General features: G+C 46.8%; 1 protein-coding gene across 6 annotated transcripts in view; it reads left to right on the top strand.

Moving 5' to 3' along the window:
• LOC141054264 (thioredoxin domain-containing protein 6-like) overlaps positions 1-20,464 on the top strand; it is a 198,963-nt gene extending 178,499 nt beyond the window's left edge. For all 6 annotated transcript variants that reach the window (XM_073551531.1, XM_073551535.1, XM_073551532.1 and 3 more), the window contains 3 exons: positions 1,838-2,070; positions 2,171-2,245; positions 17,242-20,464. In XM_073551531.1, coding sequence (XP_073407632.1) covers positions 1,838-2,070; positions 2,171-2,245; positions 17,242-17,276 — 343 coding nt within the window. In that variant the 3' untranslated portion in view covers positions 17,277-20,464. The remainder of the gene's footprint in view (positions 1-1,837; positions 2,071-2,170; positions 2,246-17,241) is intronic.
• The last annotated feature ends 282 nt before the right edge of the window (positions 20,465-20,746 follow it).

The following is a 20,746-nucleotide window of genomic DNA, read 5'->3' as shown; positions in this document are numbered from 1 at the left end:
TTGTTTCAGTATACCATCCTACCCGCGCCCTCCGTTCTGCTGATGACCTGAGGTTAGCATCCTCAATAATCAGAACCTCCCACTCCTGTCTTCAAGACTATACACATGCTGTGCCAATTCTTTGGAATGCACTTCCCAGGTCAATGCGATTAGTCCCCAATCCCCACAATTTTAAGCGTGCCCTGAAAACGCATTTATTCAGACTGGCCTATCATCTCAACATATTAACCTAATCTATCTCTGTGTGGCACAGCCATAAGTTTTTTACCATAACCAGGTTCCCCGCATCATGTTCCCACATGCTTTATGCATCCATTAGCCCTCTGCATCCGTACTGTTACACACTTAACATTATGGCTGGTCCATACAATCAGGGCAACTGTTACCACCCACCTTTCGTGTCTCCCCTTTTTTCCTCATAGATTGTAAGTTTGCGAGCAGGGCCCTCATTCCTCTTGGTATCTGTTATGATCTATGTGATTATTGTTATGCTGTAATGTATATTGTCTGTACAAGTCCCCTCTGAAATGTAAAGTGCTGCGGAATATGTCAGCGCTATAGAAATAAAATTTATTATTATTATTATTGGATCCAGAAAAATATTGAGCGCTTTTTTGGAGTGTTATATACCACTGAAATTTAACAGAATGCACTTAATACTCTATGGATGACTAATTGAATCCAAAATAAATTTTCAGTGCCTTTTTGAATTGTTATATACCATTAAAATGTAAAACAAAGCACGTAATACTTGATGGATGACTAATTGAATCCAGGAAAACATGTCAATGCTTTTTTGGAGTGTTACACACCACCGAAATGTAAAACAAAGCATGTAATACACTATGAATGACTAATTGAATCCAAAAAATTTTATGAACGTTTCTTTGGAGTGTTACATACTACTGTAATGTAACAAAAAGCACATGATACTCTGTGGCTAACAATCTAGTAAGTTTTTTCACCCCCCCAAAAAAATGGGGTTACATAACTGCTCTCTTCCTCCAATCAAAACTGTCCCTGAGCTGTACAGTGTGTCAGTGTGCCTAGCGCGGTGGGGCCAGTCCTTTTATTTAATATATGCGGTGACAGTACAAAGACCTTTCTAATGATCTTTTTACTCTTAGATCTGTGACAGGGACAAGGGGGCATCCTCTACTTCTGGAGGAAAGAAGGTTTAAGCATAATCACAGACGCAGATTCTTTACTGTAAGAGCAGTGAGACTATGGAACTCTCTGCCATATGATGTTGTAATGAGTGATTCCCTACTAAAATTTAAGAAGGGCCTGGATACCTTTCTTGAAAAGTATAATATTACAGGTTGTAAACACTAGATTCCTTGATATTGCGTTGATCCAGGGAGCTAGTCTGATAGTCGTATGTGGAGTCGGGAAGGAATTTTTTTCCCCAAATGTGAAGCTTACATGGGTTTTTTTTGCCTTCCTCTTGATCAACATGTTAGGGCAAGTTAGGATAGGATATGGGTTGAACTAGATGGACTTAAAGTCTTAATTCAACCTTAATAACTATGTTACTATGGTACTATGTTATTGGCTGGGTAACTGGAGCCAAAAATGCGGGTCGGGGATTCAAGTTTAAATTTCGTGCACCAGCCAATACTTGTCGAGTGCTGAGCACCCAAATACGCAAATGATATTCGAGTATCACTGAGCACGTTCGCTCATCGTTAGTATACACACATTCAGTAAAAAAAAAATCATTGGAGGGCTTCTTTAAAGAAACTGCAATTTTAGTACATAACAACCATATAATCTGCAACTTTTCAAAATTTTATTCATATCATTGCATATTTTTCTGTGTTTAATTTGCTTCCAGAGGTCCTTGCCTAATGATGATTCTCAGTAAAGAGAACGCAGTGCAGGAATGGCGGTCACTAATGGGTCCTACAGACCCAACTGAAGCGCATACATCGTCTCCTGATTCCTTGAGAAGCTTGTTTGCAAAGAGCGTGCTGCAGAATGCTGTCCACGGATCCTCAAACCTAAATCATGCCACGGAAAAGATCAAATTCATATTTGGTGATATTGAGATGGAGAGCGCAAGTAATGGTAACATCACATTGTTTTCTTGCCAATATAATAACAGAAATCACAATTCTAAACTTTGCACATTGTCGACAAACTTGTGACTTACACTTTTTCTCTACAGAGATGTCTTTTTTGAAGGATGCTGCAGATGGTTTCCAGCAAAGTGATGAGAAAGGTGAAAATACAACAGCAGACGGTAATGACCTGACATTTAGGACAAGCAATGCTTTCATAACAGCCATAAGAGTCTGTTAGGGCTCATTCAGACATCAGTGATTTTTTTTGTCAGTTTTTCCCATCAGAGTTTGGTCAGTGTTTCATCAGTGTTGTAGGATGAAAAAAATAGATGATGTTTTCTGAAGCTTTTACTACCAAACAGTCCCATAGACTGAATTGGCGAGTTTGATCCGACACTTGGATCAATATCGGACAAGTCTTTGAGCTTTTGTGCCAACCACTCGGTCCAAGGAAAAAAATCATTTATGTAAACTACGCCATAGAATATCATAGGTACACATTCTGTCCATGAAAACATGGATAGCACTCGTATGAGAAAAACTGGTGCCTAAATGAGCTCTTAATATAAGTAGGTGTGTGGGGGTTGAGTGGCTGGTGGTTAAAAGGGGTTTCCACTATAAGGAAAGTGGACCCCAAATGCTTTTACATGCCAAAAATAACAAACAGAGCAGCTGCTTACTCTATCCAGGTTCAGCACTGGCTCACCGCCACTTCTTGAGTCTCATTGTTTTGGCTTCAGTGGTGAAGTCATGTTGACAGCGAGCATCACTGCTGCAGCCAATCACTGAGTTCAGGGGAGCCATGATGCAAGCAGGAGGACGGCATCGCAAGAAGATGGGAGGCGCCGGACCCAGACCTGCAACAACCATCGGACTGGATTGCCCCCCCAGGTGAGTATAATAAAACTTATTTTTCTTATCTTTCAGGTCGGATCAGGGGCTTATCTACAGAATTATAGAATGCTGTAGATAAGCCATGAAAGGGGGTGGCTATATCTTATATCAAAGAAACCTGGTGACAGGTTCAGTTTCAGTTTGCGGGCAGGATTGTTAAATTTAGGCTTGGGCTGCATGGTGACATTGTCGGCAAAAGAAGTCACTCAGCTAAAGTTTGTTCTATCTAGCTGTTACATCGCAGAGTCATACAAGTATTTGGCATATGTGGTGTGTCGGGTGGTCGCGTGGTTAATGGAAGGTATATGTCACATGGATGGATGCTCCCTGCGATGCAACCTGGAATATTTTGTCTTTAGTGTACATGAGCACTAAAGATGTCATTTAGTGCATCTGGGTCCGGGATGCGGGTAGCTATGAGAGATGGGAGGGTCTGGCTACCCATATTACCTCACCTTTGGGTGAGGGTGCGGAATGTACCCCATTTTGCCTGAAGATATGTGTGTGGTTGTGAATTTTGAGGACCTGTCATGATCATGAGACTAGCCATGTGATAGGTAACTGGGAGTGGTTATGGATCGCCCCCGTGCCGGGGCCAGGACCGTGGGGTACTCGGAGCCAGGCCCGGAGGATTTCAGTGGGAGATGTCACGGCAGCGGTGACCCAATCCGTGGCCCTGGGCGTCCATTGTAAAAGGGGAATGTTGAGTGTGCGGATGATGATTAAAGTTTATTAGTGAATGATTCGTGATGCCACTGTCAGGATCCTGTCTGCACTGGTGTGCAGCCTCCGCTGAGCAGGGACTCACCCACACTGTAGGAGGGCCCGGGGTCAGGTACAGCCGGAAAGTGCAGATACACAGGACCTGTGGATGCTGAAGTTTAGCAAGCAGTCACAGGACCTACGGTCATGTGACTGCAAGGGGGCGGGGCTTAGCGTCCTGCTTTCAGAGATGGCAGGACACTATACAGAAACACTCAGAGTCAGGCAAAACGGAGCTCATACACAGAGATAGCAGTAAAGTACCAGGGATGAGACAGAACGGATAGTCAGGGCCAAGCAGAAGTCAAAACCAAACAGACATAGAAGGTACCAAGCAGAATCCAAAGCAATATCCAGAGAACAGACCGAGTCGTACACAGAGTATCAAGCAACCAGAACACAGCACAAACACACTCAGGGGTCACCACACAATGCAAAGGGCGAAAGTATAACTGACGGGGGATGGGAGCTTCCTGAGGCTATAAGAAGTTTTCCCAGAACCAATGAGAGGCCACCAAAATAGGTCCCAGGTGTGCAGGTAAGAGTCTGCACTGAGATCAAAACATTAACCACAGAAGTGCCGGTCACCCAGCACTGGTATCATGACAGGTACCCCCCCCCTCTCAACGGGGGCCTCTGGACCCCCAGGCTTGCCCGGGTACCTAGCATGGAAAGCCCGAACGAGGCGATCTGCATGCATCAACCGGGCCGGCACCCATGACCTGTCCTCCGGCCCATACCCCTTCCAATGAACTAGGTACTGTACTGACCGCCGTACCAACCTAGAATCTACGATGTGACCAATCTCATATTCCACATGTCCCTCAACCGAAAGAGCAGCGGACTCGGATTCTCCCCGGACTGCTTCAAAAGGCTTCAGTAGAGAATCTATGGAAGACGTTAGGGATCTTGAAAGAGGGTGGAAGGCACAGCCTGTACGCTACTGGGTTGATTTTTTCCACAATCTTTTACGGGCCAATGAATTTGGGGCCCAACTTGGCTGACGGAATCTTTAACTTAATGTTTCGCGTGGCGAGCCAAACTTTCTCTCCAACCTGAAACATGGGACCAGGTGTTCGTTTCCTGCCCGCGAAAAACTTATACCTGCCTTGAGACCTAGATATACGCCGCTGGACTTCTGCCCATGTATTTTTTAACCGCTGAACAGAGTCCTCAGCCCCGAGACACGCCGAATCCAGATGAGAAAACTCACCAAAATGAGGACTGATCCCATAGTTGATCAAGAAAGGGGACATACCAGTGGATTGACTCACCCGACTATTGAAGGCAAATTCAGCCAACGGCAGTATATCACACCAGTCATTCTGTCTAGCAGAAGTCAGACATCTGAGGATCTGTTCCAGAGACTGATTAGTGCGTTCCGTTTGACCATTACTCTCAGGATGGTATGGGGACGAAAAGGACAGAGATATCCTTAATTTTTTGCAGAAAGCATGCCAAATCTTAGCCACAACCTGCACACCACGATCAGACACCACATTCAGGGGTACCCCATGCAAGCGGACCACATGCTGCACAAACAATCTGGGTAAGGTCTCAGCTGAAGGTAATGCGGACAGGGGAACAAAATGATCCTGCTTTGAAAATCTGTCCACCACTACCCATACCACCGTATTACCCCTGGAAGAGGGAAGATTGGTAATAAAATCCATGGACAGGTGGGTTCATGGTCTTTCGGGAACTTCCAAGGGCATCAGCTCCCCCGCCGGCCGACTATGGGAGCTTTTAGAACGAGCGCAGACTCCACAACCAGAAATGAATTTCTTTATATCAGAACCAAGGGTAGGCGACCAGAAGATCCTAGCCACCGCCAGTCGCGTGGCTGATATACCAGCGTGAGCACACAACTTGGATTCGTGGAACTTTTGCAAGAGTTTAAGGTGAAGTTGCTCTGGGACAAACAACTTGCCCCCTGGCTTGGCCGCAGGAGCCAGCGACTGGGCCCCCTCAATTTCCCGTTCCAATTCAGACGAGATCCCTGCCAACACCACCCCAGGGTGCAGAATGGAGGACGGTGGCTCAGGGGCAGACACAGGGTGAAAACTACGAGATAAGGCGTCAGCCTTGACATTCTTTGACCCTGGACGGAATGTAATAGTAAACTGGAAACGAGAAAAAAAAAGTGACTAACGTGCCTGTCTGGGCGTTAATCCTTTTAGCAGACTCAATGTATGACAAATGTTTGTGATCAGTGATCACAGTAACTGGGTGACTGGCCCCCTCCAAAAAGTGCCTCCACTCCTCAAACGCCAACTTGACCGCAAGAAGCTCTCTATTGCCTACATCGTAATTTCCTTCAGCACCAGAGAACGTCCTGAAAAAGAAAGCACATGGCCTGAGGTTGGTTAGAGTGGCAGGCCCTTGGGACAACACTGCCCCCACCCCCACCTCGGAGGCATCCACCTCCACCACAAATGGTTTGGACAGATCTGGCTGTACCAACACAGGAGCAGACATAAAACATTTTTTCAGTGTCGCAAAGGCCTCTTTTGCGAGCGAGGACCAATTTCTCACATCCACACCTTTGCATGTTAGATCCGTGAGAGGTTGGACCACCTGCGAAAACCCCCGGATAAATTTGCGGTAATAATTGGCGAACCGCAAGAAGCGCTGAAGACCCTTAAGATCTCGGGGTTGCACCCAATCCGAAATGGCCTGCACCTTCTTGGGGTCCATGCGAAAACCCTCACAGGATACAATTAATTCCAAAAAAGACAATTCTTGCACACAAAATGCACATTTCTCCAATTTGGCATACAGATGATTTTCTCTCAGTCTTTGGAGAACAGTTCGTACATGTTCCAGATGAGAATGCCTGTCGGAGGAGTATATCAAAATATCATCTAAGTAGATAACGACAAAACGACCAATGAGATCCGAGAATACCACGTTGAGGAAATTCTAAAATATGGCGGGGGCATTGGTAAGACCAAACGGCATGACTAAATTTTCAAACAGTCCCTCGGACGTGAGGAACGCAATTTTCAATTCATCCCCCTCTCGGACCCTTATCAAATTATATGCCCCCCGAAGATCCAGTTTAGAAAACCACTTTGCCCCTGACAGTTGGTTACACAAGTCGGGAATCAACGGAAGGGGGTACGTATTCTGTACAGTAATCAGATTAAGCTCCCGAAAATCGAGACAGGGACGTAACCCGACATCTTTTTTCTTTACAAAAAAGAAACCTGCCGCCACAGGTGAGACTGAAGGACGTATGTGTCCCTTGCGCAGACTTTCAGCAATGTACTCCTTCATAGCCAAGCGCTCAGGGCCGGATAAATTAAACAGACGGGCTTTAGGTAATTTAGCCCCCGGGACTAGCTCGATAGCTCAGTCAAAGGGTCTATGTGGCGGTAACGTCTCGGCCTCGCTTTCAGAGAATACATCTTCGAAGTCCTTCAGGCATTCCGGAATACCTTCCAGCTCGACAGATGATACAGACACAGATTTAACAGGTTCAACCAGCAGTGCGGATTTATCACATAACTTAAAATCATTAAACCCCCATTGAACAATCTCCCCAGTTTTCCAGTTAATAACTGGGTTATGGCGTTGTAACCAGGGCATGCCCAACACCAACCCTGCAGGTAGATTGTCCAGAACAAAACAACTAAGGTTTTCCACATGAGTAGCGCCCACTCTGAGCGAAAACAAGTCAGACATAAAGAGAATTCCCTCCTTAGTGAGGGGAGAGGAGTCAATGGCCACCACCTTGATCAGAACCTTGAGCCTATCTGTCCCTATCTTGCAGTGTGTGACCAATTGGGAGCCAATGAGATTAATCGATGATCCGCAGTCCACAAAGGCTGTAGAGGGAAAAGAACTACCGTCCACAAACAGTTCCACATGAAGTAACACTTTAGAAAATGAGGAAAAGGGTACCTGAGAGTCTGAGTAGTCTCCCTGTTGACTACCCAGACCTAGTCGTTTCCCGCCGACCGGGTCGAAGACAGGCAATCAGGACACTCCCTTTTCCAATGTCCCCTTTTACCGCAGTAAAAGCATAACTGCTTGTCCTTCCGGCGTTTCCTCTCTGTATCCTTCAGGGAGAGGGCGCCTACATCCGTGAGCTTAGGGGCAGTGTCTTTTCCACTGGGGAACAATGAAATCTCCACCTGCATCACCCCTCTGGCCCGCAGCCTGCGGTCCATCCGGATGGCCTGGGTCATGGCATCCTCGAGAAAGTTGGTGGGGGATGTATCGCCAAGGCATCCTGCAGCCACTCGGACAAGCCTCTGTGAAAGAGTCCTCGGAGTGCGTCATCGTCCCAAGAGACCTCTGCGGCCCAGCGGCGGAATTCAGTACAAAACCACTCAGCCGAGTGTTTCCCCTGACAGACGCTCATCACCATGTCCTCTGCCAATCGCACTCGGTCAGGCTTATCATAAATGTGCCCGTGGGCCTCAAATAATGCATTCACAGACAGTCTCTCAGGGGCAGTGGGAGGAAGGGAGAAAGCCCAAGCTTGTGGGGACCCTCTTAATAATGACATAATGACCCCTACCTTCTGGTTTTTGTCCCCAGAGGAACGTGGTCTCAAACTAAAAAAAAGTTTGCACCCCCTCCATGAAGACCCTGAACTCCTTTGTGTTCCCAGAAAAAAAGTCACGCAGTTTAACAGGTGGTTCCGGGGACACCAGAACAACATCCCTCGCCCCAGCCCCCGGAGACCCAACAGATAAAGCCCCTCACACTGTCTCAGAAACCTGCTGCTGAGAACGAGCCAGAGCTTGCTGCTCCAGAGATAAAACCTGAAACATCTGAGTCAGACTTTTCATCTGGTCAGCCAGAGACTGTATGGGATCCATAACTCTCTGCACAAAAAACCCCCCAAAAACTTAATGGTCAGTTATAATGTCAGGATCCTGTCAGCACCGGCGTGCAGATACACAGGACCTGTGGACGCTGAAGTTTAGCAAGCAGTCACAGGACCTATGGTCATGTGACTGCAAGGGGGCGGGGCTTAGCATCCTGCTTTCAGAGATGGCAGGACACTATACAGAAATACTCAGAGTCAGGCAAAACGGAGGTCATACACAGAGATAGCAGTAAAGTACCAGGGATGAGACAGAACGGATAGTCAGGGCCAAGCGGAAGTCAAAACCAAACAGACATAGAAGGTACCAAGCAGAATCCAAAGCAATATCCAGAGAACAGACCGAGTCGTACACAGAGTATCAAGCAACCAGAACACAGCACAAACACACTCAGGGGTCACCACACAATGCCAAGGGCGAAAATATAACTGACGGGGGATGGGAGCTTCCTGAGGCTATAAGAAGCTTTCCCAGAACCAATGAGAGGCCACCATAATAGGTCCCAGGTGTGCAGGTAAGAGTCTGCACTGAGATCAAAACATTAACCCCAGAAGTGCCGGTCACCCAGCACTGGTATCATGACAGCCACCTGTGGTGTTCGGCAATGAAGATGTTAAGCCGACGCTGCAGACAGATCCTCTGGGACAGATGGTGTGGTGCAGCAAGGATGGTGTAGCCCTCCATAGGCAGGGCTGTAGTCCCAGGGCAATGTAGATGAAGTGACGGTGAGGGGAGACGTGGATGGTGCAGTATTAGGCACAAAGGTATAGCAGTGCTGAGTGGGTTGGCGCAGGAATAAGCGGAGGACACCAGGGCTTGTAGTTCCAAAGCTTTACTCAGTCTGTTGTGTATACAGGTGCCCGCATCCATGCCATGTCCTCCGGGTCAGGAGCTCAGTCAACTTCCAGGCAAGATGAAGTACTCCATTCCAACACTCCGCCAACACATGTGCCTTTTCTGAACGTCTCCCTTTTGCGGCTATCGTGAAGTACTCACAGTACTGAGTTACACTGGAGTTCCTCCTGTCAGATGTTCCTATGAACTCTACTTGTACGGCAGACAGCTGTAGCCTGCTTCGGGGACTCCTTACTACCTAGTCCCGGCTCACTCACGTTGCTGTTGTGCCCCCAAGTCTTGTCTGTCAATAAAGTGGTGACAACTTCTGTTCCTCCAGTGTCTGTCGCAGGACCATTAGTACCCATACAACCTTGGGGACCGGACCCCGGCCTTGCGCTGTGAACTTGGGAAGGGTTCTGCTCTAACCCTAATCCTTAGTCCTCCTCTCCTTACGTTCTGTACTAGTCCTTCCTTCTTATGGAGAGAGTCAGGCTTCTTATCAATGTCCCTTTCCTGTGCCAGCGGACCCAGGTCACTGAGGTCGGCTGCAGCACTTCCTTCATCCATCCCACTCAGGGGATCTTCACTCCTCCACTGACTCTGTCAGACTGACTAAATCCTAAACTCTTCCCGCTCTTTTGGTGCCAACTAAACTCCACCCGCCTCCCAGCATGCTTCGTGTTCCAAGCAGGGAGCCACCAAAGGGTGCTTTGCTACACTATTGTGTTGTGTGGGATGCATGTGTTGGAGCGTGGTCAGGGGTCTCCACCTTACCTGAATAGTGGGGTACCACACCTCAGGAGGAGGTGCAGTACCTCTGTGGCGACTGAACCCTCAGGGGCGCCACAGTTACAGCTATCTAAGAAAGGTGTGTTGCACATGTGAGTGAGTGTTTGGGAGTCTGGCAGTGTGCACAGATTTCCATGTGTAAAGGCGGGACATTACAGAGTGGTCTGTGTTTTGAGAGGGAGAAGCTTTCCTGTGTCTGTAGTTCCAGATAGAGCTCTGCTATGGACATTAATCCTGTGTCTGCCTGATGTAAAGACAGTTTACCACCTTGTGTTGCGGAATTGATGGTTTATGGAGCAAATAAACTAACATGGATGTGCCTCCTGCTTCCTCCTACGCAGCTGAGTACAATCGTTACACATAGTATTGCGATACCTTGTGTACCACGACACCCATAGTCACAGTATGATGGCCTATAGTGCATATACAGTTAGGTCCATATATATTTGGACAGAGACAACATTTTTCTAATTTTGGTTCTAGACATTACCACAATGAATTTTAAACAAAACAATTCAGATGCAGTTTAAGTTCAGACTTTCAGCTTTCATTTCAGGGTATCCACATTAAAATTGGATGAAGGGTTTAGGAAGTTTCAGCTCCTTAGCATGTGCCACCCTGTTTTTAAAGGGACCAAAAGTAATTGGACAATTGACTCCAAGGCTATTTCATGGACAGGTGTGGGAAATCCCTTTATGTCATTCTCAATTAAGCAGATAAGGTTTTGGAAGGTTTTGCTGTGAAGGAAACATGCGGTCAAAGGAGCTCTCCATGCAGGTGAAACAAGCCATCCTTAAGCTGCAAAAACAGAAAAAACCCATCCGAGAAATGGCTACAACGTTAGGAGTGGCAAAATCTACAGTTTGGTACATCCTGAGAAACAAAGAAAGCATTGTTGAACTCATCAATGCAAAAAGACTTGGGTGCCCACGGAAGACAACAGTGGTGGATGATCGCAGAATAATCTCCATGGTGAAGAGAAACCCCTTCACAACAGCCAACCAAGTGAACAACACTCTCCAGGAGGTAGGCATATCAATATCCAAATCTACCATAAAGAGAAGACTGCATGAAAGCAAATACAGAGGGTTCACTGCACGGTGCAAGCCACTCATAAGCATCAAGAATCAAAAGACTAGACTTGACTTTGCTAAAAAAACATCTAAAAAAGCTAGCACAGTTCTGGAAGAACATTCTTTTGACAGATGAAACCAAGATCAACCTCTACCAGAATGATGGAAAGAGAAAAGTATGGCGAAGGCGTGGTACAGCTCATGATCCAAAGCTTACCACATCAGCTGTAAAACACGTCGGAGGCAGTGTGATGGCTTGGGCATGCATGGCTGCCAGTGGCACTGGGTCACTAGTAGTGTTGAGCTTTCCGATACCGCAAGTATCGGGTATCGGCCGATATTTGCCGTATCGGAATTCCGATACCGAGTACCGATAGTTTTTTCGTATCGGATACCGGAATCGGAAGTCCAAAATGCAATGAGCCACTTTTGTGGCTCTGATTGGCTGCCGAAATGACGTCATCATGATGCGCTGTCTGTGCGCATCATGATGCGCCGTCAGTTCGGGCCTTCGGGGGGGCTGTGCCGACTGTCCGGGGGTCTGTACCGGCCTGCCGGTGGTCTGTGCAGGCTCCGGTGGTCTGTGCCGGCCTGCCGGGGGGCTGTGCCGGCTCCGGTGGTGTGTGCCGGCCTGCCGGGGGGCTGTGCCGGCCTGCCGGTGGTCTGTGCAGGCTCCGGTGGTCTGTGCCGGCCTGCCGGGGGGCTGTGCCGGCCTGCCGGTGGTCTGTGCAGGCTCCGGTGGTCTGTGCCGGCCTGCCGGGGGGCTGTGCAGGCTCCGGTGGTCTGTGCCGGCCTGCCGGGGGGCTGTGCCGGCCTGCCGGTGGTCTGTGCAGGCTCCAGGGGTCTGTGCAGGCATCGTCCGATGGGACTTCAAGTCCCATCGGGCGATGCCTGCTACCATGACAGTGATTGACACATTAGCCAATGATGGGACAGTAGTAGTCCCATCATCCGGCTAATGTGTTAAATGTAAAAAGAAAAAAAAAAATTACATGCTACATACATGCTACATACATGCTACATACATACAACATGCATACTACATATATACTACATATATACTACATGTAACATACATACTACATACATGCTACATACTACATGCATTCTACATACATGCTACATACTACATACATACTACATGCATGCAACATACATACTACATATATACTACATGTAACATACATACTACATACATGCTACATACTACATGCATGCTACATACATACTACATACATAATACATATATACTACATGCATGCAACATAAATACAACATATATACTACATGCATGCAACATGCATACTACATATATACATATATACTACATGTAACATACATACTGCATATATACTACATGCAACATGCATACTACATACATGCTACATACATACTACATACATAATACATATATACTACATGCATGCAACATACATACAACATATATACTACATGCATGCAACATACATACTACATATATACTATATATACTACATGTAACATACATACTACATACATACACTACATGCATGCAACATACATACTACATATATATACCGCATGCAACATGCATACTACATATATACTGCATATATACTACATGCATGCAACATACATATATACTACATACAATACATACATATAGACATACAGTACATATAACATAGAGTACATACTTACCGTCACTTGTCACTTTGATCCCCGAAGCCATTGTCGTCTGAGGAATAAATATCAAAATAAAAAAACACCAATATACTTACCCCGATCCGCAGAAGTCCACGAGGGTCCCACGTCCATCTTGCGTGGAGAACAGCAGCATCAGCTGATGCTACCGTTCTCTACCAGCTCCAGGAATACAATGACGGAAGGTAGGTATCCTTCCGCACTGTATTCCTCCACCACTGTAAAAAAAAAAGTCCCTAGTCTCACTTTATTCCATTGCTGCGTGGGAATTTCATGGGGATTCTATGATGAGTGACAGACAGCACATGAGGATTCTGTGGGGGGTGACATACAGCACATGGGGATTCTGTGGGGGTGACATACAGCACATGAGAATTCTGTGGGGATGACAAACAGCACATGGGGATTCTATGGGGGTGACAGACAGCACATGGGGATTCTATGGGGGGTGACAGACAGCACATGGGGATTCTATGGGGGTGACATGCAGCACATGGGGATTCTATGGGGGTGATATGCAGCACATGGGGATTCTTTGGAGGGTGACGTGCAGCACATGGGGATTCTTTGACGGTGACATGCAGCACATGGGGATTCTGTGGGGATGACAGACAGCACATGGGGATTCTATGGGGGTGACAGACAGCACATGAGGATTCTATGGTGAGTGACAGACAGCACATGGGGATTCTGTGGGGGGTGACGTGCAGCACATGGGGATTCTGTGGGGGTGACAGACTGCACATGAGGATTCTATGGTGAGTGACAGACAGCACATGGGGAATCTGTGGGGGGTGACATACAGCACATGGGGATTCTACGGGGGTGACATGCAGCACATGGGGATCTATGGGGATGACAGACAGCACATGGGGATTCTATGGGGGTGACATGCAGCACATGGGGATTCTTTGGAGGGTGACGTGCAGCACATCGGGATTCTATGGTGAGTGACAGACAGCACATGGGGAATCTGTGGGGGGTGACAGACAGCACATGGGGATTCTTTGGGGGGTGATGTGCAGCACATGGGGATTCTATGGTGAGTGACAGACAGCACATGAGGATTCTGTGGGGGTGACAGACAGCACATGGGGATTCTGTGGGGATGACAAACAGCACATGGGGATTCTATGGGGGTGACAGACAGCACATGGGGATTCTATGGGGGTGACAGACAGCACATGGGGATTCTATGGGGAGTGACATGCAGCACATGGGGATTCTATGGGGGTGACAGACAGCACATGGAGATTCTATGGGGGGTGACATGCAGCACATGGGGATTCTATGATGAGTGACAGACAGCACATGGGGATTCTGTGGGGGGTGACGTGCAGCACATGGGGATTCTGTGGGGGTGACAGACAGCACATGGGGAATCTGTGGGGGGTGACATACAGCACATGGGGATTCTACGGGGGTGACATGCAGCACATGGGGATCTATGGGGATGACAGACAGCACATGGGGATTCTATGGGGGTGACATGCAGCACATGGGGATTCTTTGGAGGGTGACGTGCAGCACATCGGGATTCTATGGTGAATGACAGACAGCACATGGGGAATCTGTGGGGAGTGACATGCAGCACATGGGGATTCTTTGGGGGTGACATGCAGCACATGGGGATTCTGTGGGGGTGATATGCAGCACATGGGGATTCTTTGGGGGGTGACATGCAGCACATGGGGATTCTTTGGGGGGTGACGTGCAGCACATGGGGATTCTGTGGGGATGAAAGACAGCACATGGGGATTCTGTAGGGGTGACAGACAGCACATGGGGATTCTATGGGGGTGACAGACAGCACATGGGGATTCTATGGGGGTGACATGCAGCACATGGGGATTCTATGGTGAGTGACAGACAGTACATGGGGATTCTATGGGGGGTGATGTACAGCACATGGGGATTCTATGGGGGGTGATGTACAGCACATGGGGATTCTGTGGGGGGTGATGTACAGCACATGGGGATTCTGTGGGGATGACAGACAGCACATAGGGATCTATAGGAATGACAGACAGCACATGGGGATTCTGTGGGGGTGACATGCAGCACATGGGGATTCTTTGGGGGGTGACGTGCAGCACATGGGGATTCTATGGTGAGTGACAGACAGCACATGGGGATTCTGTGGGGGGTGACGTGCAGCACATGGGGATTCTGTGGGGGTGACAGACAGCACATGGGGATCTATAGGAATGACAGACAGCACATGGGGATTCTATGGTGAGTGACAGACAGCACATGGGGAATCTGTGGGGGGTGACATACAGCACATGGGGATTCTGTGGGGATGACAGACAGCACATGAGGATTCTATGGTGAGTGACAGACAGCACATGGGGATTCTATGGGGGGTGACATGCAGCACATGGGGATTCTATGGGGGGTGACAGACAGCACATGGGGATTCTATGGGGATGACAGACAGCACATGGAGATTCTATGGGGGGTGACAGACAGCACATGGGGATTCTGTGGGGATGACAGACAGCACATGGAGATTCTATGTGGGGTGACAGACAGCACATGGGGAGTCTATGGGGGTGACATGCAGCACATGGGGATTCTTTGGGGGGTGACGTGCAGCACATGGAGATTCTATGGGGGGTGACAGACAGCACATGGAGATTCTATGGGGGGTGACAGACAGCACATGGGGAGTCTATGGGGGTGACATGCAGCACATGGGGATTCTTTGGGGGGTGACGTGCAGCACATGTGGATTCTAGGGGGGTGACATGCAGCACATGGGGATTCTGTGTGGTGACATGCAGCACAAGGGGATTCTATGGGGGTGATATGCAGCACATGGGGATTATATGGGGCTGTTGTGCAGAACATGGGGATGCTATGGTGGTGACATGCTGCACACGGGGAGGCTATGAGGGTGTCATGCTGCACACTGGGAGGCTATGGTGGTGTCATGCTGCCCATGGGGAGGCTACGGTGGTGACATGCTGCACATGGTGTGGCTATGGGGGCTTCATGCAGTATATGGGAAGGCAGTGTGGCTAATGCAGTGTATATAGGGAGGCTTCTGTGGGGCTCATGCAATATATAGGGAGACTATGTGGGGCTCATGCAGTATATGGGGAGGCTGTCTGGGGCTTCATTCAGTATGTAGAGAGACTGGGGCTCATGCTGTATATAGGGACTCTGTGTGGCTCATGCAGTATATATGGGGAGTCTGTGTGGGCTCATGCAATATATGGGGAGGCTGTGTGGGGCTCATGCTGTATATGGGAAGGCTGTGTGGGGCTCATGCTGTATATGGGGAGGCTGTGTGGGGCTCATGCTGTATATGGGAAGGCTCTGTGAGGCTCATGCTGTATATGGGAAGGCTGTGTGGGGCTCATGCTGTATATGGGAAGGCTGTGTGGGGCTCATGCAGTATATAGGGAGGCTGTGTGAGGCTCATGCTGTATATGGGAAGGCTGTTTGGGGCTCATGCTGTATATGGGAAGGCTGTGTGGGGCTCATGCTGTATATGGGGAGGCTGTGTGGGGCTCATGCTGTATATGGGAAGGCTCTGTGAGGCTCATGCTGTATATGGGAAGGCTGTGTAGGGCTCATGCTGTATATGGGAAGGCTCTGTGAGGCTCATGCTGTATATGGGAAGGCTGTGGGGCTCATGCTGTATACAAAGAGCTGTGGGGGGGTTCATATGATATACAGAAGCAACACAAGAGATGTCTTTTGAGACGGAAGTGGGAAACCCTAAACTACGCCAACAGTTGAGAAGTAAAAAAATTATAAACAGACAAACATATAAAAAGGACTTTAAAAAAATGTGCAAATGGAAAGATCACAATGGTGCAAATAAAAGGGCTCAAAATGCTAAAAACTGAAGAAAAACTAGGAGTAAATGTGACAGTGAATTGGGCCCTTCAATCTACAGTACTGTATATACTCATCTGAAAATTATTCTTATTAAGGACAGTGGTTAAAATGGGGGCAACATTGAACTTATGGTCGCAACATTTTGAAAATCTACTATAAATTTTTATGTGTAGATGTAATTTTACCTAAAAAGATTCTGAATAAACTGCTCTCTCTGCCCAGTTGAAAACACATAATCGAAAAGAGAAATCTTTTAACAAATTCAGTAAATTGTCATGCACACCAAAGAGCTATGTGCCTGTATGCCGGCGAATGAATTCCGAATAGTTCTTTATTACACTTTGTGCCAATATTTTCTTGTTGTTTGATTGATACATGAAATACTAAGCAGTTGTCTGTTTTATGTGCTAATTCCAAATCATTTTACTTGTGTCTTATTTTCAGAAAGTAAAGCAGAACCGGCTCAAGAAAGCAGCTAATTAAAAAACAATTTACTTTCATTGTGATGGAGCTCAGACCGTTTTTTAATTAAAAGTTGTAAAATCCAGTTTATCACATTGTGTAATAAAGAAATGTTATTTTTTTTATGGAACACAGTATAAGCATTAAGGTTACACTCAAACTCTTGGTAGAACTACTGATTGATATTAAGTAGAACAATTTACTCTACTAGTTATGTAATCCTATGGAATGTAGCTATCACTGTAAATCAGTCGTGCTACAAATAGTCTCCCTGTGGCCCAGGCCGAATTCTGCAGTATTGTATTTTTATACTGTATTACATTTAATTCTTCAATATATAATACGAAATGGAGGGGTTGATTCATCAAAATGTTTAAAAGAATTTTCTGGCGTACAATGTCGTGCATCTGGATTTTGAACACTTGATGTCACGGGTGTGTCAGAGGCTGCAGACAGTCGCACAGCATCTGGCTGCAGAAGTTCTGTGCGGATGGCTTTACAGATGCTTTCCTAGTCCTTCTGACTCTTCGACCCAGTGGCAACCTCCCCCAGATCTAATTGACACAGCTGGACCTGGGTGTTTATAAACTTCCTGTCTGCTTCTGGGAATCACCGGTTGTTATTTCCAATCCAACCTAATGAGGCTTGGAACTATAGCAGTCAACTGTCTTCCTCTTTGGTGCTGTTGGAGGATGTCTGTGTTATGTCTCTGAGCCTACCCAAGCTAAGTGTTCCATGCATTTGTCGATTCCATATGTCTTTAGTTGTAGTGGGGATTGCCTGATGTTTACCCCGCCCTTCTCTAAGCAGGGCTTATTGCCAGGGTCAGGCAGTGATTAGGTTCCTGATCGGCGATAGGTGCAGAACCTATATTGGGACATTTAGGACAGACAGGGTGACTTGAGATCTGCCTAGGGGTTCCCACTCCCCTCTTCCCTAGTGTTGGGCTCCCTTCCCCTCATCCCTTCATGTTGCACTTAGTCTTTCTCACACTATGCGTGACACTTGATCCTGTGTTCTGTGTCTCTTTCCATTGAGCCAGAGCAGATTCACCTTTTCTTTGGCCGTTTTGGTTCTGTTATCTTTTTTCCTGTTGGTTTTGGGTAACAGGTAGTTTTCCTTTACTCTGTTTGTCTTCCCTATTACGTTTTAGGTGCAGCTTTATATATCTTCCCCTACTGGTGTTTGCTCCTGGTGATAGTCTTGTTTGGATTCATTCACTTTACTGTAGTTTAAATTGGTTGCAGTTGTTTGGTATGTGATCCCTTTATTCCTTAGGGAATTGCTACTCTAGCGATCCTAGGAGCTACTAAGGACATTCAGGGTGTCACAGTACTGTTGCTGGATTTCTCGTGGACAGGGGCTCCTACATGATCCCTCAACCTAGTTCGCACCCAAGTCTATCCCTGTCCCCCTGGATTACCCTGAAAGGTGGAGACCCCAAGGTCACGTGCCTTGCTGTGCCCCTGACTTACCCTCCCCACCCCCATTCAGGATGGTGTGAGGCCGAAGTGTATAGGATACACTAACCAGATAGACAAATGAAGACAAATAGGGAAAAATGAAAAATGAAATCATACAAAATATATTCCCCAAACAACAGAGTATAACACAGGGGAGGCTAAGGTAGGCAAAACCAAATTAGAGAGGATGAGGATGAACACACAAAAAATCACCAGAACAACTCTCAAACGCCAACTCCAAACACCGAACATTACCTCCAACTCCCAACATCCTGCTGTATACAAAATTTCCATGTCAGAGGGAAGAAGAGTAGCACATTGCTCAGGTGCCAGGATGAGCAAGCACAAATAAAACACTGAGTAAGCATACTGGGTCCCACACACTTTAAGAGATTAGGGTTCCTTGACCTCTGTTTAGCCTGCAGAAAGGCATGTGTCAGTAAGGCTGGGTTCAGATGGTCGTATTTCACGGTTCATATATAAATCTATAACTTCAGGTCACAAGACTCGCAGTCAGTCCGGGCATTACCGTCCATATACAGACTATGAAATACACCTGTCTGAATCCAGACTAAGAGCCTTGTCCATGCATGCAGTTCTCACTATTCTATTTGAAGGGAATTGTGAAATGCAGACAGCATAGTCTTCAATGCTATGAGAGTTCTATGTGAGCAGTTTCCTCCTCTTTAGAATACTGATTGGTGGTGAAGAGCACCCACATTGTCCAAATATTGTGGAAGTCCCAGTAGGGAAACCTACATCTTTTAGAAATGTATGGCTTTTTATTTGTAGTTTTGATTTGTCATAAGCCTCTCAATAGTTAATACGCATTTAAGTTGTATTGCAGCCCTTTGAAGTAGTTCAATGTGACAATGTGGACACTGGATCAGAAAAAGTTGTGCATGCCTGGTATAGGAGTTACAGCATTAGATAAGGGGCATAGAAAATATGTATCAAAAGGCACAAATGGAGAGAAGAGGGAATATGATGCAATAGTGAATATGGAATGAGAATGAGTAAATGAAATGAAAGAAAGATAATAAACAAAAAAATAGCCTTGAAATACGAAAATACATTGTGGATACCAATCAGAAAGGATAAGACAATACTGTTACCTTTCTGTCGGACAGCAGGGGGCACGGGGTATATGAGGAGACTTGAGTGCGGGAACGGGTCAGACTTGGTGGGAAGACAGGGTACGGTTGACTCCTCCGCTGCTCGCGCTGACAACTCCACGTCACCCAACCCTCAGCGCGCTGACCTAAAGACTTCCTTTGACGCTATTAATTTACCATCTGGACCCGTACTTTCGGATATCCCTGTCGTGACTGTGATAGAGGATAAACTGCCTAGAGACTATTCTGAAAAACCACCAGTTGCCACGGACTGTAAGCGTGTCCATGTCTCATGTCCGGCGCCATTGCTGAGGAATCCGCCTAAAAGACTGTTTCCACATTCCGATGCACTCAAGTCAAGCAGGATCAATCAGCAACGTCGGGAGACAGTTCTTCTCATATCTCCATAGCAGAGCCAGAGACTTTGTCCACAATTTGCGGCACCGATGGAAGATTTTCCAGCTTTTCCCATGCAAGAACTGCAAGCGATAAGTTACCGTGTTTCTTTATCTCTTATTCCTGAGCATTGTGTTTGTATATGATTCCCTCTGCTCTTTACTTGTCTTGCCTCCCTGCTTGGAGTATTACTTGTTAATTTCCTGTTAAGTAAACCCTTGTTAACCCCTTCTCTGTCTCCGGCTATTCACTGCATCCAGGAAGTCCTCCATCACCTGAGTATTCCATCTATTCCTTGTTGTATATTTCATAATTTATTGAACATCTTTGGGAAAGGAGAACCTTCTAATTATATTTCTTTAGTGGTGCCAACATCTAGAATGGTATCAGGCTGCAAATCCTTTTTACTCCTTTTAAATCCTACAGTTCAGCTATAAGTATATCAAAGAAATACTGTAACAATGAGCACAGCAATGGAGAGTAACGCATGTGCAGTGCAGTGATAGACAGGTC

This window comes from Dendrobates tinctorius, unplaced genomic scaffold (assembly GCF_039654945.1).
Source record: "Dendrobates tinctorius isolate UK_male_01 unplaced genomic scaffold, ASM3965494v1 ptg000177l, whole genome shotgun sequence".
Taxonomy (NCBI): domain Eukaryota; kingdom Metazoa; phylum Chordata; class Amphibia; order Anura; family Dendrobatidae; genus Dendrobates; species Dendrobates tinctorius.
The sequence above is the reverse complement of the archived record's forward strand: the minus strand, read 5'-3'. Positions and strand labels throughout refer to the sequence as shown.